General features: G+C 39.7%; 1 protein-coding gene across 1 annotated transcript; it reads right to left on the bottom strand.

Annotated features, from left to right (window-relative positions):
* Positions 1-6,739: 6,739 nt before the first annotated feature.
* Positions 6,740-22,351, bottom strand: CEP97 (centrosomal protein 97). Its single transcript, XM_065650144.1, has 11 exons — positions 22,070-22,351; positions 19,576-19,718; positions 18,108-18,266; positions 17,604-17,705; positions 16,921-17,034; positions 14,151-14,317; positions 12,746-12,910; positions 10,872-11,005; positions 9,590-10,346; positions 8,411-8,486; positions 6,740-7,693 (listed from the first exon to the last, which is right to left on the bottom strand). The coding sequence occupies exons 1-11, from the start codon at positions 22,122-22,124 to the stop codon at positions 6,980-6,982; spliced, it is 2,586 nt and encodes an 861-aa protein (XP_065506216.1). The 5' UTR covers positions 22,125-22,351; the 3' UTR covers positions 6,740-6,979.
* Positions 22,352-22,367: the final 16 nt, after the last annotated feature.

Here is a 22,367-nt window from a genome sequence, read left to right as displayed (position 1 = left end):
AGGCATAACTTGCCCAGGTGGCATGTTAACATGGTCTTGATGCTGCTAGACCAAGGAACATGCTGGATTACTTGCAAGGCTTGTGGCAGTTGCATTCACCTTTCCAGACCTGTAAGTTATGATGGAGTGTCACAAGGGACATGCCTGAAAATATCCTTTCGTATAGGCAAAACCTGTGCCAAACTACAGACAGAAAATGAGAACGAGCTCCATCAGTGACATGGATAAAGCTGAGGAAGCCCATGTATTAAAGTCTGTCAAGATCTCTGCGTGCTGCCCTATGGAGGCCAAGGTAATACTTCCTTCTACCTATGCCCCAAATTGTGGCATTATATATATCACCACAGATCCTTCACAAATGCAGTATTACGTCTTGAAATCAATGATGCACTGATGCAAACTATACTTCGACACAGCAGTTTGGGCTTTTGCAACTGTATCAATAGAGAAAAAATAGTTTCACAATGTAACATCTGAGTGAAGGGGAAAAATACCTCACCTACTATCTAGACATGTTACACAGAATTAACAGTATTTTTCAAACCACACTGTCAGACACAAAAGAAGCTCAGCTCCTAGCATATATAAGGATTTCAGCCCATAAAATTAAAAGTAACTATTTCCATTTGAATGGCATTGGGTCTGCCCACTAGATATATTCATCCCTTTATTGTCCAACTCTAGCCAAAGATTTTAATGTCTGATCTTATTACAAATATGAATCAAAAACAGGGACGAGGAGCCTTCAACCTGAGCTCCTGAAGCGTTATGGTTACTATCCCTACAACACACAGTATTTATAATTAATAGTACAGCTTTAAAGTCCTGACTCCAAGAGAAAACAGCACTGCTCTTCTCTTTTAAGAACTGAAGTCACTTTAGCTATGTGTATTTCTGTCCTTCAAATATCTTCACAGAAGAGCAAAAATAGAGTTTTTATGTGAGACACATAAAAACCTCAGCTTATTTCTTCAGGGTAATCAAGTGGAAACACATAGTAAAGAGATAAAAAAATGCACCCTAACCTCCATGCATGCAATAAGAGCTAAACGAAAAAAAAAATTTTTTTTTTTTTAAAACCTTTGGGATGACTGTCCTGCAGTAAAACGTGATTTTCATACATGTCTGAGCTCCTGGACTGTTTGTCTGTTGAAGTCTGAAAGATGTTTAATTAGTCTTCATTTATTTAAGCCCACAGCAGATATCTGACCAAACCGAAACAGCAGGAGAGGGAGCAACACGCTTTGCAATTGCGTTTCCCTTGATAAACCCACAGCCAAATTCTCTTTCTAGAAAGCTCTGTACAGAACACTGCCGCATCTTTCAATTTTAACACAGCAGGGAATTAAGAACATGAAAGAGGGTGACAGAAACGAAGGTCTGCAAATCATGAGTACCACTTTCAGTGGCATCACCCAATCCATCGGTGTGTAAATTACAGGTGCCCTATCCACACTCCTACTGCCTCCAACACGGACCCTGTGGCCATTAGGTGCCGCAGCTGCACCAAGTCAGGAATGCTCCTGCTTGTCACCACTGCCTTGTATTTCTAAACTTTTTATCTCCAAAAGAGCTGGCCCTCCACTGGTAAGACAATGACCATTAGCTGTAAGAGCCAGGACCAAGTACAAATTAAGTTTTCAATAAACATACAAATGATTTATTTGAAATTCAAAACTCAGAGATACAAACAAAATATTTAAGAAACAATAAATCCAGAAATGTACACACTCATAGAAAATATACGAACCGTACCAATTTAACCACCCACCGTTCTTTATGGAAAATAGTGAGAAGTAGAAAGACAAAACAATGCCTAATTGTTCATTTTTCAGATTCTAGTTTAGAGGTAGAATACTACTGTGAAAAGCTCAAAAAAATTTAATTCAGTAGAATTATGCTACAAGTGAATTTGGCCCATATACTTATAAATGTAATGAAGCTCAAAAAGAAGTTTCTTAATGAGAGCTCTTATACAATAAAATTTGGTGTGGCACTTTCCAAGAGATAAAGCACCTTTCCTGATAAATACTGTTTTATGCTTTTGCAAGTAAAGGATCCTGTGCTTCTTCTATTACTGACATAAAGAAAGCACTTAAAAATAGACAGAAAGTCCCAACTTTTCAGCAGGCATATAGAATGCAAGTGTTTCTCAGTAACTTGTCCTAGAAAGCTAAACAGGAGGTGGGGAGAGGGTGGAAATCAAACAAACTCTAACTATGAAAAAAGACTTTTTGAAAGACTTCATGAATACTTGCTGCTTAGTTATTTGGATGGCACAGTCCTCAAGGAAAAAAAAGTTAATACAACAGGAAAAACACCAAGTCTCTTTTTCACCAGCTAAAAGCAGGGGAACTGACTGACCAGTTTTTACATTTTATTGTCGTTTAGTCAGTCTCCACTAAATGCTACAATTCTATCCTCTCAGGAAAAAGTGTATCTATGTGAGACACACTGTAACTTCAAGTCCAGTAAAAAGTACCCAGGTAGTCTCAAAGGAATGTATCTTTCAGTTTTTTGTTCAAACCACCTGCTAGAAGTAGAAATCAAGATTTGCGTTCTACAGACGATATAAACAAATTCATAAAAAACAGGAACGATTTGCAAGCTCAATGACATACAAACATTATTGAGAAAAAACCCACAAACTTATTTTCTATATACAGACAGACTGGCCGCTAAGTGCGTTATTTACATTGCTGCATGCAAATAGTAGGATCTATGGTTTAAGGAACTTAACTATAAACAAACAGGCTTTTGCAGTTTAGTTTAACAAGGACATTCTCAAGTATTTGCTGAAAGATCTTTGTGTTTTAGAAGCAACAGCATAAAATCTGCAGTCTTAATGCCTTCTTGGTTTGTGGTAAAAGAACACTTCTGGAGATGAAAATATGATAAAATCCCAATTTAGACAGCCAGTTCACAAGGACTCAGCTTAGGAATGATCTTGCTTCTTTCAAGGAAATGAAAGCAGAGTTAGGCCAATGTTTGGTAAGTTTTAAAGATTCCATCCTTGCCACATATAATTTGTTTACAAAATAGCACCACACAAGAACAGTCATCAAAAAATAAAACAAACAAACAAAATCAAACATCACCGTTGCTGTATTCATTCAGCAGCTAAATCTCCCATTCATTTAAATGACAGTTTTAGGTACTAGAAACAGAGTTGTGACCATTAGGCTCAGTTCATGGAAGAAGGCAGAAATATAAATTTACTCTCATCAATGAGGCATTGCCTTGTGTTTTTCTTTTGTAAAGAAATTACCTAACGGAGAGGAGTCAATACAATCCAAACACCTTAAAAAACCCTTGAGATATAAAATGTGAACAGGCCTGCTTTCATTATATTCTTCTCCCTTTCAAATACCTTCTGGAACAGTGTCTATCAAATATCACACACGGTAGAAAATGCATTCTTGATTAAAATAAATATAAAAATAATTGAGAAAACTGAAATGGTAATACCAACTCTTTTATGATTGCTATCACAGACTAAACGTGAAAAAGCAGACAAATGCATTTCCTCCTTCCCCCTTGTCCCTACCTTCAGAAAAGCAGGCAGAAGAGTAATTTCTGCTATAGACCAGCTGAAAGAGGTTTGCATGTGCCAGCTGCCTCATCTGGAGCAAAACCAGCTGTGTGGCACAGTTTAAATAATTAGTCTGAGAGATATTTAGCTAATTTTTCTGAAGCAAACTAAAGCAGCGCTAAAACTGTACTGACAGCAGAGCTGACAACATTGCCTGACAACCATTAGTAATCTCTGCCATGAGCACTGGAGGGTCAGCCCAGGACAAACTAAAACAGACAAGCATTCCTCCTACAAAGTACGTTCTTCTGTTGAATATGAAACCTTGCAAAAGGAAAATGCTGAAAGACACACCATATTAACACATGAAAATTTCAGACATGGATTTTCATATATTAGGCCTTCTGATTCCTTTAAGAAATTTCATCTCCCAAGGGAGCTGTGCATCCCTATCCAGGTAAAGTAATATTACGTACCTAGATTAAGAAAACTTACACAAAGACTAAATGTTATGCCATATATTAAACTATGATACTTCCATATCATGACTCTTTAGCTCAAAACAGACTTAAAGAAGCCATTTTTAAGTATGCATCCAGTTTGATTCCTTATTTTTCCCACTCTATCTCCCATTATGTCTTTCTCTGTATGTTTTTTAATGGTTGAGATGAAAATATTTTGTGTATATACAACCTAATTACACTTAACCCCATAAAAACTAATCCAAAACTTCATTATTCTTTGTGTTTTCTGTATATTTAGGCAACTCATCTTCTATACATGCAGGATACTTTTCAGAACATTAAAAAATCTTTAATCTTTCACAGCTTCCTCAAAAAAGTGAGATAAAGTGATATGTCACTACAAAGTTCACTGTACCTTCATAGAAACACTTTTGGATATACAGGCTGCAAGTTAAAAAAGCCAACAGTTGACCTAGGCATTAGTTAAAATAAGTCATCTTGTGTTTCTGTTTGCAAGTCCTAATAACAAAAGAAATGTAAAGAAACATCTAGGCCTTCCATGAAAAATTAAGTTTCACCAAGTTTTCCTCCTTCAATTCTGCAGCACAAGTGACAATAATACAAAATACAGCAAAATACAGAGTCCCTCAGTAAGTACAACATTTTTATCAAGATAGTGATCTAGTTTCTTCCAGGTCTTGCATATGCTAATACAGCACTCTGCCACAAAAAAGAACTGACTGTTTATTATACCTAACCGCTGCCTCCAGAGTGTAAGGTCCAACCACTGTTTCAGAGAGGAATAACTTCTCTCAAACCCCAAAAAAAGTATTTTTAAAGGTTTACACAAGATTTCTTTTATAACAGATTGACAGTCAAAGAGCCAAATCCTATGAACGGTGGAGATCTCCAAGCACGGCAGTTTTAAATCCAAGTTGAGAACCTTCAGAGGCCAAGGGTATGATCGTGTAGACTACCCGCTTCTTTGCACAGTTAATTAGATGTTGTGACACATTAATGCACCTGTACCACTTTCGACACCCATGCACACTCATGGTCTATGATCTAACTATGAATATGGTTATGCTACAAATGTGCTGTAATTAGACTGAGTTAAAAAGATAGCACATTAAAAATCTAACACCTCAGTTGTCGTGTCTTTTTTTCAAATGCTCTCATATATGCAAGGCACAGTCAAATGTCAGCTTGACTGCAGTGACAGCTCTTTTGAGAAGTCAGTGCTCTAGAATTCATTTTTTTGAGGGGTGGGGAAAAAGAGATGATGGCTACGCTATACACAGAGGCAAGCTTTATTCTTCCAAGGTGAACTTCACCACTGGGCAGACGGCTGGTACAAGTCCGTTACATCATTTATGTTCTAAATAAAGTCTATTCTGAGGCCTCAAGCGGATACTGGCCTCATGCCAAACTCCTGAGTAGTGGTAAATTTCAGCTCAGAACTTAAAGTAGACAAGCAACCAAAACTTTTATAAAAATTACATTATTTAACATGGTAACATCGCCATAAGAGTCACTTTAAAACAGCACCAGCTGATTTTAATGACACTATAGCACCATAAGTTAACCTGTAGATTCTGAGAATTATAACATGCATGTGTCTTTATATCTGAGAAGTTAATATTAGCAAACTATTGAAACACTGGCCTTGCAGTGCATGTTTCAAAACACAGTATTGGCAAACTGAGCTAGCCTTTAGAAGTCACAATGTCAACTTCTATTTTATTAGTTTCCATCACAAATCACATGGCAAAACAGATTTCCCTTGCAACTTTTGCAGTACACTAAGATACCTGATCTTTTTCCATTAAAAAACGAACACAGCAATGGCTAGGCAAGATACAAATGCTATTGCTTGCCCAGTGTTTAAGCAGAAAGCATAGCCTAGGTAACTTAGCACATTTGCCAAAAGGGAAGAAATACAGCTTTTCATCTACTTCTCATCGGAATGTCAAATACTGGACATACAGAGAAAAACACAACAAACCTGATGTTAAAGAATACTTTTAAGTCATGGCATTTGCTTTTAGTATTTATATCTGTAGACAGAAGTAGTTGTGATCCATCAAACGCATTAATGTACTGAAAGCCATGCAGATCCAAATCCCACAGTGACTTCAGCATCCTGGTGGAGGCAAAAGATGTGTTACCAAGTCTGCTGCTGTAACCCAGCAGTGCAGTCTTGGAAACCATGTTCCCAAATCATGCGCCCTTTTGAAACATGTATTTAGTAAAGGCTGCTGCTGGTTCCACTTTAAGTCTTACCTGAGAAAGTGGGGAAATTCAACCCCAGGGCAAACAAAGGTGAAAGTTTGTTTGAAGCTCCCTAAGGTCTGAATCCTGTAAGTCCTTGTTTCAGTGCGTATGTAAATGACCTAATTCCCAGCCAGCAGCTTCAAGTAAATGACAAAAAGAAGTCACTGACTTGGACACCGGTTTCATGGAATGCATCTTTGAAACACTGACCAAACTATTCTTGTTAAAGTCAAAAGAAGTCTGAAAGGCAAGCGCTTTCACCTTTCTCATCCGGCTGTATCCACACACACACACAGCCTATATTGACTAAATTTCTTCCCATATTGTTTCCTTCTCTTTGAAATAACTCAATCCTGCTTTTTAGAAAAAAATTCAAATGCTTACTAACACGTTTGCCAGAGTGAATTTACAGCAAACACCCCTCCCCCCCACATTCCCAATCTTCAGAATTAATTTAATGGAAGCCAGTTATTAGGGTATCAGTTTTATGTTTGAAAATAAAGTGCATAATGACTTTCACTGAGAACTTTGCTGATTTCAGGTTAGCATAGTTAGTGTCAGTCCTCAGCAACATCAATAAAATAGTAATTAAAACATAAATTAGTAACATGAGTCAAAATCTGAAACAGCACACATTAAGTTTTGTATAAATGGCAAAAAGAAAAACAAAGTGAAATGGAAACCCTAGTCCTTTGGGAAACTGAGACTACTATACAGCTATCCCAACATGCAACATCTGAAATGAAGAATCACAGTCTGCTTGCTTCCCTTCTACTATTCCCGAATTCAGTTTGCAGCTTTCTGGTGTCTGACTGATTTCACCTCGGGCAGGGGAAGATGTGTCTTGAGGAAGATCTACAGAGACAGCATCAGACGAAGAATCTTGGCTTTCTGCTGAAAGAGCAATTTGTGGCCAGCTACCCTCTGTTTCATCATTGCCATTTGTCCCTTCATCAGACTCTTCCAGTTGCTCAACAGATTTCAAATACTGTTGTATTAGTCTGTTGTCCTGCTCGCTACTAGAGCTCTCTTTACTTTGCTCACATTCTCCATGGCTGTCTACATCTGAAGAATACGCAGAAACAGGATCACCACATTGTTTGACAGTTTCCACTGAAAGAGAGCTCTCAGTTCCTTCTGTTAAACTCTTTTCAGAGCTACACAAGTCACCGGCATGAGTCTGATCAGCCATGGAAGAATGAAAACCAGAATCTGGGAAATGCAACGTAGACTTTTCCTGAAGAACATCACCAGCTGGAACCAACCAAGCAGAACTAACATCTGGTGGGGTTTCTTGCTCAAGTATAGACGATTGAACAGATGGTTCAGATGGACAGAATGTACTGGCTAAAGGGATCCCGGGTTGCCACGTGGCACCTAAATTTTGTGTCACTGAAAGCTGCCATTGTTGAAGGGATTTAACCTGTAAAATACAGAGAGGATTTCATTATAAAATGCAATTAAGAAAGTACTTTCTAGATTTATAGAGTATTTCTTGCAATCAGCAACAAAGTTCTAGTATAAAATTTAAGACTGAGTGAACTAACAGAAGATTCGCTATACCTTCAGGGAAAATATGTTCTTCGCACTGTTAAATAATGACTTTTAAATCTAGATGCCAAACAGTGACAGAGCACACAGGCCTCCCAGTTCAAATACCTGAAGAAAAAGGAATCTGCTCTTAAAAACAGAAAGGCTGGGGAACCTTTATGAAATAACCCATGCTTATTTTCGGAAGAAGAGCTCATTAGAATATGTATTATTAACTTTTCTACTTCAGAAATTAATTGCTCACAAGCAACACAGCTTGTCGCAGTTTCATTTGCCCTGGCGATTTAGCAGTCACATCATTCTTTACAATTCTGCTACATTTCTTTAGCTTCCCTTGCATTTTGTCCTCCTCACACCAGGCTATAATTTAGCCTTTTGTAACAAAACCAGTCTTATTGTGCTAGTACTTCTGAATGTTATTTCCCCTCAGAATAGCAGTATAGCAAACAACATGGCAATTAGATTCCCATAAGCCACCCAAGTCATCACTGGAAAAAAAATGAACCACATTCACTACCTCTTCAGGATCTACGGTATGCTTTTCAAATTCATAGGTAAGCAGAAAACTAAGAGGACTAAAACTATTTACCTGGTTCCAAAGAAACCTGACAGCTTCCTCCTGTACAAGCCTCTGAATCTTATCTTCCTCTCTTTCTTTTCTTAGTCTGCAAGAACACACATGCAAATTTATGCAGCCTAAATAAGCAACATTTGAGTAACAAGATCAACAAGAATACATAAAAATGCCTATTTATGTAACAGTACTTTTGAAAGATACAACAGAACCTAACATCAAGACACTACTGCAGTCTGGCTTTCCTTCAATATTCAGCTGCTGACTTGAAGTTTCTTTTTTCAGAGTTACATTAAGATTCTGCTTCCTTTTGCCGCAGCACATTGATTGACTTGCCAATACTTTAAGTGCATTTTTGTAAACTGAAGCTAAGCTCTTCATTTTAGGAAGACATGCTTCTTTTTCCTGCCCCAAAAAAAAAAAAAAAGTGCTGCTTCATTTCAAATTATGGTCTCCCCATCTGCTATAACTTGCATGTAGGTATGACGTGTAAGCATTGCAAGTTTCTAGAGGTTCACAGAGAGCTCAGCTTGATTCACAGAAATTTAGTTCCTTGCGATAGCAACAGAAAAGAGCTAGTTGGGCTGCCAGTTCCCAGGCTGATCCAGAAAGATTTTAACTAAATCCACAATTTATATCTTACAAATTGATGGACTTTGAAATTGATCTCTTCCAAACATTGATTCATAGGATGAAAAAAAAACAGAACCAAGCACAGAATCACACTTTAAAATCGTATCATGTAAGGCAAAGATAATTCTTTTCACCAGAAACAAAGGAATAACTGTCAATACGGACACTTCATTTATAGAGTCGATAACCGCTAGAGACAAGTGAGGAGGGGGGGGAAAAAAAAAAAAAAATAAAAAAAGAGTAAAAAAAAAAAATCACACTTAGCAATTTCGATTTCGGTTATGCAGTGAAACATGCAAGTCCTGCTAATACGTGAATTAAAAAAAAAAATGTATTCTAACCCAACCCACTCAGAGAAGGCACTTTGAGAGTACGAATAGCTATGTGCATAACTGTGCTTATCTTACAAGAACCAATACTTTACTGTAATCACAGTTTTATTTTACCTATGCTAGGTTCTGCTCTGAGTATTTATATCAAGACATATTTATACCTGAGATATCCTGGAATGATGGTTATAGTCACTCAGAATTGAAAATACACAACGTGACCTCAACTTACTTTTCTATTTCATCAGTTAAGTAAATGATGTGCTCCTGCATTCTGTTTAGTCGAATTTCATACCGCACTTCTTTGGCTCGTGGATGGTAGTTCCTCGTGTAAAATCCTCTCCAGCAGGCTTGAAGCTTGGTAGCTGCTTTGGTCATTCTTTGCAGTTCAGCTGCACCTCGATCAACAACAGCTGGTGAACCAGAACTTTCTACTGTCATCTGGTCAGGACAGAGGGTTGTAACCCCCGATTCAGCACCTACTGAGGTGCTGGGGTGACTGCGCAGAACTTGGTCTTCAGAGGATGCTGAACAGTTGCTAGTGTTAGCAGTCAGGCTAGCTGTTGCTGCATCAGAAGAAGGCAACAGCCTACTCTCTTTGATATTCTCTTGAGTTTCCACACTTCCTGCTGCTCTGCTCAAGTTCTTTCTTGTAACACATGAAGCTTCTTGCTTGTCAGCTATTTCTCCACTATTAATATCTCCAACGCATATGATCACTGTGTCATCATAATCTTCTAAGCCCAAACTGATTCCATGTAGCTTCAGGTCTGAAGTAGGAGACACCGGAGACAATCCTGAAGCAACTGGCATGAAAGTAGACTCTGAGGATAAAAGGCTGCTGTTTAGTTTGTCTTCGTCTGTCTGTATATCTTCAAGGTATAGCTCCTTGCGAAATGTTCTTTCAAGAAGAAAAGTGTTCTTTACTGCATAGGAATGATCATCGTTTGCACTTGGTCCAAACCAAGAATTCTTCTGGATGACAGGTTCTAGACAGGCAGAAAGTAACATTCAAGAGTGTCATAGTATTTCTATAACATAATTTAATTCATGGGGACTCACAATTTGTTTTAGGTAGCTAGAACCCAGGTGTGTAAAAAGATCTAAAATGCTAGTAATGATAAGCATTTTTTCTATATAACAATAAGGACAGTAACTACTTATCACTGTAACATCCACAAACTTTGCAAATACTGCATACAGTAAATTGCACAAACTGCTTTCCCTTGGAGAAGTTACACTTTTATCACATGGAACAGTCCAAGTAATAACTCTTAAGTTTATTGGATTGTGTTTTTCACCTAACAATCTTACTAGCACTTCAAGAAATAACTATAGAATGTATTTTTAGAAAACAAAGTACAACTTCAGTTGAAAATCTCAAAAAAAAAAAAAAAAAAAAATCAACGGAATAAAATAACAGGGCCTTGTTCCGAAATTCTCTCCATAAAGTTATCCATGTTAAGAAAAAAAAATTCTACAGGTTAGATCACAGGTGCAGATTGGCTTCTTACCACTTTCAAGAACTATCTGTGGTGGCTGGGCTGGACTGCTGTGTTCATAAGTAACTGGCAGTGTTTTGTTGGGAGTAGAAGATGTAGGTGGTCCTTCGTTTTCGTTTTGATGCATCAACTGCCTCTGGTGGAGCCTAAGCACAGAGTTTGAACAGATTTTATATTTATTTTAAACTTTCTTAGTACTGAAGACATCTAAAAAACCATCAACTACTTTAAAGGAAAAAAGTTATCAAACTATTCTAAGCAAGAGGCTAGTTATGCAGATCCCTACACCTACAAGACACTAACGGGACTATTCACAGAGCAGGGGATGCACAAACTGCTCCTGTTGCCCTTCCTCCTGCCCCTTTTTCTTCGTTACATATACATGTATTAAAAAACAAACAAATTAAACCCAAGCAACACGCAATTCTGACTACAGACTGAAAACCATGAAGTGTTTCTACACACAAGAGAGGCATGCAGTTATTTTAAGTGTCTGCTGTGGGATACACCATGCTTGTATCTGTAGAGGAGTTTGAAGAACGGAGGAAGTGTCTTCTACCTTTGAAAATGACTGAATCACGGGAAGGGTCTCCTGTTACTAAAGGTACAAAATCCTCATGCAAATCAAACATTGCCACAAAAATAAAATCACCTGTTACAAACTGAGAAAACACACAGGTTGTTTCAGCCCAGCTGAATTCGAAGATCATGAGGTAGAGGTCAGAAAGTTAAACTGCCTTACAAATCATGTATATATGTGCATATATGTATATATTTATGGGTGGGGATTTTGAGGGGTTGGTTTTTTTTGGTGAGAATGTTTTTCTGTTGTTGTTTTTTTAATTTTTAAGGAGTTATATTTTGCAAGACAACTTCCTGAATTTTCCCCAGAAACATCATGTGAATGTCAGAGCACTTAGCTAGAAACTCCAATGTCAATATGCTTTTCTTGTACCTTCTCCTCTGAAATGGCCCCAACATTTCTATAATTTCCTCCTGGAGATCGATCTACACTGACAAAGTATATAGTAGCTCCTTCCAGATGCTCCCAAGCTTCCAGCCCTTTTGATGCGATGCCACCCTTCTGCTTACCATAACACTTTTGTTGCCCAATTTTCTACCCACACTAAGCCACTTACGTAGCCTGCTCCTTTGAGCTGAGTCTTCTGCTCTAGTTTGTCAATAGGTCCTGTATTATTACATTTCCTGGCTTTTAATCCCAACTAGTTCATTTTTTTATGGGAGTAAAGTGCATCACAGTAATTCTCCCCATCTACTTGCCTATATCTTAGCAAAACAGCTATTGCTGGCAGAACTATAATAGCAGGCTCTAGAGAGGCCTCTGCTGACAGATCCAAGGTGCCACATAACAGAGGTCATCAAGTGCATCACGGAAAACAGTGTCCCTCAAAGGACAACCTTAACTTTAAAACCAAAAAAGAACACCCAAACAACAAAAAAATGGCTAATACTCCAGTGTGCCACAATAGCCTTCATTTACAATTAAAACAAAAGTTAATCCAAGCTCCCTTTCGAGGTTTTCCTCACTATCCATGGCAAAAAAAAAAAAAAATCTCAGTAGGTAGCCTGTTTACTTTAATCACAGTCCTAACACAAATCACCTTCCATGTCCTGCAGAGCACAGAATGAAAAATAGAGAATTTGCCCCTAGGTGCCCTAGCAAGCAGAAAAAGACTGCTGCTGCTGTCTTGTCTCGCATTCCCCTCTGGGACACATCTTGCACCTCCATCACTCTTCCCATCTCCTGCCCTCACTGTTGCTTTGAAATACTTAAAAGGAAATCTTATCATATCTAACACATAATAACACATATAAATATGTTCTCAATTACACTCACTAACGGCAGAGAAACAAGAAGTTCTCACCTTTGCTTACTCAGTATTTTTTCCAGTTTGGCATCCTCTTCAGTCTGGAGACTGTAGGTAGATATAAGAGGACAAACAGTAGCCAAGTATTGGACTAGCTGAACATGCTGCCCAGGTCGGTAGGATCTTCCTTTACCTTGACTGTAGAGCCATTCTGCTTTCAAACTGTTAGAAAAGGGGGAAATGGTCACCAGTGATGCATGGCATAAAACTCCTAACTCTCCTTTGACTCCTGCTCTTCTAGTGGGTACCTAAGAGCTAATCTACAAAACAAAATCAAAAGTTGGAATATGTGCAGTGCCCAGAGGAACTGGGAATTTCATTCCCAGAATAAAGTATTCCCTCACATAAGCCATGAAGAAACAAAAAAACCCTCTCAGCAAAACTGTGCCGTCTCTGCTTTATCTGCGTGTATTCTCTGAGCATTGAAAACACATTTGTGTTGATGAATTTATCAGCAAAACTTCCACAGAAACAGAAAAGTTCACACAAACATGCGGAATATGCACAGAGAGCAAATCTTGCTGACAGTATGCAACGACTTAAATTTGTTTTGAAATTAAATGCTCTTCAGTGTAAAAACATTTAGTATAACATATCTGTACACAAAAATAGAGTTAAAGATATCCCCATTAGTCATGAAAAAAAAATCTCTAGAATTCTTACAGGTAACTTTTTCAGAAAGTCATAAAATGTTATAGTGAAATAGAATTACGTTTGACCAAAAAGGCAGCTTCTTATTTCAGTAACAAGCAAAAAATGAGACGTTGATGTCCAGGAATACATTAATGTATTGGTCTAGAATGTGTTTATACTGGATAATATTTATGCTTGGACTGTTTTGATGTCAAGAACTTTAAGACAACTCTACCATCATACAGATATCATAGTGATATGACCATGATACAGTAACAAGTGATTTGAGCACAGTATTTGCCTAACTGATTAAAAAAAAGCCAAATCTAGAAATGCACATACAAATCAGGCTCTTTTTATAAAGGCCCATTTCAGCTTCCCCCACGATAACAGCTTTAATATCTGTTGATTGTTTCATTCTGCAAAGTCAGAGGCTGTAAGCCTTGAAGGAGTAAGACATCACTGATAAATTGCTACCACAGTTCTGCTTTGTAAAAATGCTGCTGTGAATTGAGTAACACAACAGAAGCTTAACTTTACACTGCTACTTAAATAAACTTGTGATCTTACATAATAATTACAGTGCAACAGATGAAAAATTTAGTAAAAGCAACAATGTTAATTGGCCTGTATCTCATACGGTCATTAGCAAGACAAACAGAATTTCAGATCATTAGTACTTTTCCATTTTTTTTATTATATAAGAATGCAATTTCAGCTTAGCCAAACTTTATTTAATAACCTTAGAGATTTAATACTATTATGTCACCTTTCCTTCTGAGAAATCACATATCCGTCAAGAACTTTCAGGTTCAGACACCAGCTGACAATATATGGCCTGTAGTCAAAGCCAGGGACAGAAGGTGTGGCCATCACACAAGGATTGTTCATAATCGACAACTGTTCCAATTGACGAAGAGAGGCCAGGAAAGAAACCTTGAGAAAACAAGACATATTTTTTAACTGAACAGAACCCATTAAATGCTTACAGAATACATCACATTTCTCCTAGTTACAGCTAGACATCTCACACAAAACAACAATTACAAATACATTGAAAAATCATATTTGCTTTTTGAACATGAACATCTTCAAAGGACCTTCTATAAACTGCTGCTATTTTCCACTTAATTCTCCTGTAAATACTATAGCCCTTGGAAAGTAATAGCTTCTCTTAAAATCTGGGAATGAGGCTCTATGTATAGAGAACTTCCTGATGCAAATGGTGGATGAGACAACGAGGAGAGGTGCGCTGCTGGATCTCATTCTCACTAACAAGGAGGGTCTGGTTGAGGCGGTAAAGGCTGAGGGCTGCCTTGGCTGCAGCGACCATGAAATGGTGGAGTTCAGGATCTCATGTGGCAGGAGCAGAATAGCAAGCAGAATCACAACCCTGGACTTCAGCAGGGCCAGCTTTGGCCTCTTCAGGCAATTGCTAGGGAAAATCCCGTGGGCAAGGGTACTTGAAGGTAAAGGGGCCCAAGATAGTTGGTTAACATTCAGGGACTGCTTCTTCCAAGTTCAGAGCATCCCGACAGGTAGGAAGTCAAGGAAGGGAGCCAGGAGACCTGCTTGGTTAAACAGGGAACTGCTGGGCAAACTGAAGTGGAAGAGGAGAGTTTACAGATCATGGAAGGAGGGGCTGGCCACTTGGGAAGAATCTAAGGCTGTTGTCAGAGGATGTAGGGAGGCAACTAGAAAAGCTAAGGCCTCCTTAGAATTAAACCTGGCAAGAGGTGTCAAGGACAACAGAAAGAGCTAAACTGAGGAAGTGTGGACTGGACGATTGGGTAGTGGGGTGGACTGTGAACTGGCTGAAGGAAAGAAGCCAGAGCGTCATGGTCAATGGGGCAGAGTCTAGTTGGAGGCCTGTATCTAGTGGAATCCCTCAAGGGCTGGTACTGGGACCAATACTATTCAATATATTCATCAACGACTTGGATGAGGGAACAGAGTGCACTGTCAGCAAGTTTGCTGATGACACCAAACTGGGAGGAATGGCTGACACGCCAGAAGGCTGTGCTGCCATCCAGCGAGACCTGGACAGCCTGGAGAGTTGGGCAGGGAAAAATTCAACAAAATATAACAAGGGTAAGTGTAGAGCCTTGCATATGGGCAGGAACAACCCCAGGTTCCAGTATAGGTTGGGGAATGACCTGTTAGAGAGCAGTGTAGGGGAAAGGGACCTGGGGGTCCTGGTGGACAGCAGGATGACCATGAGCCAGCACTGTGCCCTTGTGGCCAGGAAGGCCAATGGCATCCTGGGGTGTATTAGAAGGGGGTGGTTAGTAGGTCGAGAGAGGTTCTCCTCCCCCTCTACTCTGCCCTGGTGAGACCACATCTGGAATATTGTGTCCAGTTCTGGGTCCCTCAGTTCAAGAAGGACAGGGGACTTCTTGAAAGAGTCCAGTGCAGAGCCACGAAGATGATGAAGGGAGTGGAGCATCTATCTTATAAGGAAAGGCTGAGGGAGCTGGGTGTCTTTAGCCTGGAGAAGAGGAGACTGAGGGGTGACCTCATTAATGTTTATAAATATGTAAAGGGTGAGTGTCAGGAGGAGGGAGCCAGGCTCTTCTTGGTGACAACCAATGGTAAGACAAGGAGCAATAGGTGCAAACTGGAACACAGGAGGTGCCACTTAAATATGAGAAGAAACTTCTTCACAGTGAGGGTGACAGAACACTGGAACAGGCTGCCCAGGGAGGTTGGAGTCTCCTTCTTTGGAGACAATCACAATCTGCCCGGACGCCTTCCTGTGTAACCTCATCTCGGTGTTCCTGCTCCGGCAGGGGGATTGGACTAGATGATCTTTTGAGGTCCCTTCCAATCCCTAACATTCTGTGATTCTGTGAAAAGTACAGTATTTCTATGAATCCAGTTCACTACACCAGGCATTGAGATTTTGACAAAAAAAAAAAATGGTAAGCCAAAAGGCTGGAGAAACACTATCCTGTTTTGAAGAGAAATGTATTACCAAAATAAGATTTTTCTTCCAACGTGGAAGCCCAGCCAGCAGGTTTGGGTGCTACTTACATTTTAAAAACACAAACAAAACAATAAAGGCAAAAATCTCAGGCAAAATATTTGTTTCTGTCACACAGCATTTGAGAAATAGGTTAAACAAGACATGGGTCCAAAAACATTCAGTTGCAACAAGCACAACTCGGACTTCTGCTCTAAACACAGCAGCTGCAGAAACCCTCTGCAGCAGTTAATCAGCTCAGCCTTCAACCTTCAGACAATCATGAAAAGTTCTCCATGAATTTAGTCCTTAAAGTATACTTCTGACATCCTTGAACAATATAAAAACAAAATAAGAAAGGCAAATTGTCTTTCAAGGACAAATTTTAAAAGGTATCACCTAGCTTATGCAGCTAATGCAAGTATAGTTATTACATATAAGTTATTAAAAGTTACTTCTATAAACATAGGTTGTTTCAAAGAAGAGTGCCCATTTTTAGTTACATCCTCAAAAGAATTATCCAGCTATCTGCTTTCAGTCTGCCTAAAGACAAGGTGATATATCTTCTATATCTTACCTCATTTAAGTCTCTGATTTCATTTTCTGCCAGAGAAAAAACAGTCAGATTCTGAGGTAGGCAAACAGGGGCAGTGCGAAGTGAAGTTATAATATTTCCATGTAGCAACAGAGTCTATAAAATAAACACACAGTGATGAAATGTATGTTCGTTCAAATCCCCACATTTTTTGTTCAGGCAACACCTGCACAATACACACAAAATAACTAATTAAGGCTTTCTGGTATCATCACAATTACTTTTGTTTATTCCAGAAAAAAAACCCTAACTTTTGTATTTTAGAGCAAAATCTTCTCATTTTAAAATGCAGAGCTGAAGTATACTCGCGGTTAAAAAAAAATGTATTTGGAAACATTTTCTCTCTACAGTGCTCATGCTGAAAGAGTTAACACTATGTTTTGTCTTGATTCTTGACATGAGAACCAAGGGCTATGAACAAGATCTCACTCTGTTATCTTTATTAAAATCATTAGAGTGGTTACAGAAAAAGCACTGCCTCAGTTCCTGCAACCTGAAAAAAAGGAAAATAATTCTTACATGCTTCCCACTAGAAATTATAATGGTTAATTACAATGCTTTAAGAGCTAGTGTTTGAATAATGAATGCTTTAAAAGGCAGCAATTTTCAAAGAAAATTTCTTTATGCAAAGAATGTAACAAAAAGAGAGAGAAAATAGCATCTACCTTCAGTGATGTAAGCTTGGAAAGATCGCCTAATTGAGCTATGTTATTGTCTGACAAATCAAGATGCTGAAGAGATAGACAGGAGTTGATTTGTTCAATGGCCTACAAAACCAAAGAAGTCAATTACTCACAGTAACTCTTTTTTAGTCATTAAATTAAACCAGAGAGCAATAACTATAAATTATTTTGAAAGCTAAAAAGCACTGGATAGGTAACCCAAAATGAAAAAACATGTGTCCACACAGTTTCATTTTACAGATAACTCTTTTCCTATTTTGGGAACTATTTCCCAATTCTCATTACATTTAGATAGTAAACCTTTTTTTTTTCCCCCCAGACAATTCTTGTCCAAAAGTTGCCCTCTTTTGTTTCCTAAACCAGTAGACACAAAGCTTCAACACTTGTTCAAATCAAAACCAGAAACATATTCAGATTTCTTTGCAGCATTTTCAAAGCTTCTGCAACACTAGATTCTGGAAAATGTGTTAAGACTAAATACTTTACCTTAAGGTTATTTCCTGCCAAGTTCAGCCATTCCAGGTGCACCAAATCCTTCAGCCCTTCCACATATCCAATACTATTATGAGGCAAGTTTAGCACCCGGAGCTTAGTCAGTTTTGCTACACCCATCATTCGCACCAAACGATTGTTGGCTACAGAGAGCTGCAGATTGACACACAAATAAAAGAAATAGTTTTAACTATTAATCTGCACAGATACAACAGGCTTTTACTTTCAATGGTTAAAAATCTAATCCAACAGGAATTTATTCAATCTACATATTCCATTTTCAAGCAAATAACACAGACATAAAACACTGCAAGGGCCATGAAGTAAACTACTGATCAAAGAAAGCAATCTTCACACCTCACTCTGCAAACTTAAGAGGAAATCCTCCTAGCAACAGCTGAATAAAGGAGAATGAGTGAGGAATTGTGTCATATGAAAATAAAATTTAAAAATGAGAATTGTCAAATCGTTGTGTAGACTGTTTCACCATCCCCAGTGTAAAAAATGTACTTAATGTCAAGATGGCAGAGGACAAAATATAGTTCACATGATTCTCAAAAAGGTCCTATGCTAAGAGGACTGTAAATCAAACTTTTTAAAGGATAAGCCCTGATTAGACATACACATTAATAACATTAACACCAAGCTGGCAGATTGGTGACAGTTTGTTGTAGCAACAAACCCCATCTCTCCCATCTCAGTTTAACTTGTCTCTAGAGTCTGTTAGGTGACTTCAAAGTCTACCTGGAGCCACTTTTAGTGAAAGCACGGACTTGTACAGCTTTGCCCCAGAGGGATTAATACTCGGATTTTTGCAAGCACCCAATAGCCTCACAAACTTAAATGGACTCCTGCTAGTATTAAAATTAAGGATAAGTACTAACAACAACAGGGGCTACATGACTCAATACATTAGCAAGACTACACAGATCCCTCCAACTTCACATTTTTTTATTTGCTATTTCTATTTTAACCTAATCCACAATTGCTTTTTTTCTTCTCATAAATTAAGGCTACTAATCCTCTTCCTTCCATGAAGAGTTCTGAAACCCAAATGGAGAGAAGAGTCCTGTATGTATGTCTGGATGCTTACAATTACAGAGAGGAAAGATAAACCAAAATTATTTTAAGGTCACAAAGCTCAATTATTCAAAAGCTAAGAAGTAAGAAAAATTGGGTTATCAGTGAGTTTTCTAAGTGTTCTTATGACGCACCCCCATTAGGATTCATTTAGTTCATTTTTAGTTACCTAGGTAACTAGCAACACAGCCTCCCCCACTATCAATGGTAGACTTACACTGAAAACAAAGCTTTCTATTTTAGTTAGCTACCATTTATGTTCCTAGGAAGACAGTAACTGCTAACTTACTTCAATTATATAATATGGCCTTAAAGCAGGAGTATTTTAATTAGCATCCCAGTACCATTATTTCATAGCAAATCCAAGCCAAGTAACACTGACCTGCATCAGATTCGTGCATTTCTCCAAGTGTTCCAATTTAATTATCTGGTTTTTGTCCAGAATCAGAGTGTGAGTATCAGCATCACAGGGTAAGGTTGGGCCCAGTTTTTGCAATCCTTGACCTGACCAGTTGACTACCAAACCTCCGAAGAAAAAGGAAAGGAAAAAAAAAGAAAGAAAAAAAGTGCCCCAAAGTCAACACTTCACATGTGAGAATATGTACTGAAAAAGCAAAGCAAGATAAACAGATTCATTTTATAATGCATGCAGCTAATTTGCAAATACAAATTAACCCTCTTTTCCATGTAAAACTGAACTGACTTCACTGGCCAAATCCTTGAGTGAATCTCATTTCTGGATTTCGGTGCATGTGTCCACAAATTGTATTGATAGGCTATTCCAGCAAAGTACCTAGTGAAAAGTCAGACCAAAGAACCAATTCATATAGCCATACTACAGTATGGGTGATATTTGGGCAGGAGTAAATTGTAAATAGGCTAGCATATCATTTAACTAACAGAACACACAACTAAAGTGTTCTATACAAAGCTCGTTACTATAAAAAGTTAAAAGGAAAACATTTGCCATCTACAGGGAACATGAATCACTGGGTACCCACGATGAAACTTGCTAATAATAATTTTCGCACATTAAGCCTCTGCTGTAGTGCTTGCTCTTCTCTTACTATCTGCTCAGTAAATAATGCTGCCTTTTCAAGTAGCACATTCCAGAAGAGTGTTCTTACCCTAACATGCACTTCATATGAATATTCTTATAGTTTGCAGGGTTTGGTTATGTTAAGGATGGAGACACACATTTTTGGTGTACCATTTTGTCAGCTCAAGTATATGCTTTTCTAAGAAGCATCTCTGATGACATTTATTACATATCCATTGCTTCTCAAATCCACAGCCACCTGAAGATCTCTGAAGAGCAGCAATGCAGAGCCAGCAGCACCAGAAACAGTCACACTCCTGCCTTTGCACATTCAGGGAGAAGGCACCATATGTTTCTTACTTAAGTAGCCACTTGGTCACTTTAACTAAGCAGGGAAATTTCGCATCTGCCCATTTATCCAAAGGCTTGTTACAAAATTTCACAATGGGCCCATGCCCACCAAGGAGAGAGGCTAGGATCCACAGTACAGAATCACAAGAATAATCCTTTTATTCACGCACATGCAGTGCTCCATTCAAACTGGCGTCCCCGGAATGTGGTTTTACACACGGTTCTTATACCTTTCAAGCATTCAGGTACAACATGATTTGACTAATCACTAGTTAACACACACACACACACACTTGCAAAAAAACTACAGTTCTGTGATGTCATCATTCACCTGCTTCTCTATTGATCTAGACAACCCTGAAGTCAATCTTGCTATAGTTACTTATCTATGATGGTGGCACTGTCTTGGTTGTCCAGGGGTATCCTTTTTGGGGGCTTCAGAGAAGCAAAGGTCCCTATTTGAAGGGGGTCTGCCCTCCTTCTCCTTGTGACCAGCTGGGGTCCTTTAGTTTGCTTTCTGAAGCATGACTACTCAGCATATAGCATGAACTACATATATATCTCTCTATATATATCTCTCTCTTTATTTAGAAAGTTAACATGATTTCATACCATAAAGACTAATTGGTATAATATTTTGGAAATGAGATTTTCCTAATGGGCTCTCAGTACCCAGGAAAAAAGTTTCAGAGCTGCATATTACTCATATAGCAGCTATGTACATTAATAGATCTCAGAAGCTCACTTACTGAGCCATTAAGCCTTCAAAGCCAGATCTGCACTATTATGACACACGGTCCTTTCAGACTCGGCTACAGGAAGCAGGAAACCGCCCGCTCAGAGGACGCTTCGCCTCCCAAGACCTCTGTACTCTCTATTGTAGGAAAAAGGGGCCATATTTCAGCTCCTGGCCTACCTTCTACAAGACTGCGGGCAAATCCCTGCTCGGGAGCCCGGGCCTCAGCAGGATGAACAGCCTTTCTCTGCACGCCCCGCCCATGTCCAGACCCAAACCCGCTGCTGGGTGGCGACCCCGGCCCTGAGGACGGGCTGCGCTCGACACCGGTCTCCTCGTCCCCTCGCTGGCCTGACCGCTTCCAGCCCTACCTGGGGACCTCAGGTGCCACCTGTACGCGCGGAGGAGCACAGAGAGCAAACAGGAGAGCAGCCAAGCTGCTCCCTCATCCCCGAAAGGAGGGGGCGCACCGCCACCCGCCCAGCGCCGCCTCAGCTCCCCCATCAGCCGAGCCCCCCGCGCCTCGTCCCACATGGAGGGCCGCGGGGGCTTTCGGGATTTGTAGTCCGGACCCCGCACCCGCTACCACCGCGTGGCACTGCCCGCACTACAGCTCCCACAGTGCACTGCGCGCCCCCCGCGGCTCAGCGACACACAACGGAGACCCAAACAAACCGCCGCCGGCCCGCAACACCCGCAACCCGGCCGCGCAGCCCCCGGTAGGCTTGGTGCCTTCGGTGCTCCCCTTACCCCCTCCAGCCGGTGAGACAGCCTCGGTCCTCGCCGCAACCCCTGTCGCTGCCATCCTTCCCGCTTGCTAACGCCGCCAGGCAACCGAGTGCTGGACGCCGATTGGCTGCTTCGCTTCCTTGAAGAAAAAAACTGCGTCTTTATTCTCGGTCGGATGGCAGGTCTCACATATGGAGCCGCCCAGCGAGATTTTAACCGAACAGCGGAACGTCCGGCCAGCGTGAGCGATCCCGTAGGCCCCTCACCCGCTGCCCCTCCGGCCGGGCAGGCGCTGCCCGCCCCGCTCCCCTCCCGTCAG

The sequence above is a fragment of the Caloenas nicobarica genome, chromosome 1, assembly GCF_036013445.1.
Source record: "Caloenas nicobarica isolate bCalNic1 chromosome 1, bCalNic1.hap1, whole genome shotgun sequence".
NCBI classification, from domain to species: domain Eukaryota; kingdom Metazoa; phylum Chordata; class Aves; order Columbiformes; family Columbidae; genus Caloenas; species Caloenas nicobarica.
Note: the sequence above shows the minus strand (reverse complement) of the source record. Positions and strands in the feature narration are given on the sequence as shown.

Coding starts and splice junctions, on each gene's coding strand:
- CEP97 (XM_065650144.1), bottom strand. CDS start 22,124: ATGGCAGCGACAGGGGTTGCGGCGAGGACCGAGGCTGTCTCACCGGCT. Junction 12,911..14,150: donor GTGATTTCTCAGAAGGAAAG/GTGACATAATAG, acceptor CTTTTCTAACAG/TTTGAAAGCAGAATGGCTCT. Junction 8,487..9,589: donor TTAACTGATGAAATAGAAAA/GTAAGTTGAGGT, acceptor GTGTTCTTGCAG/ACTAAGAAAAGAAAGAGAGG.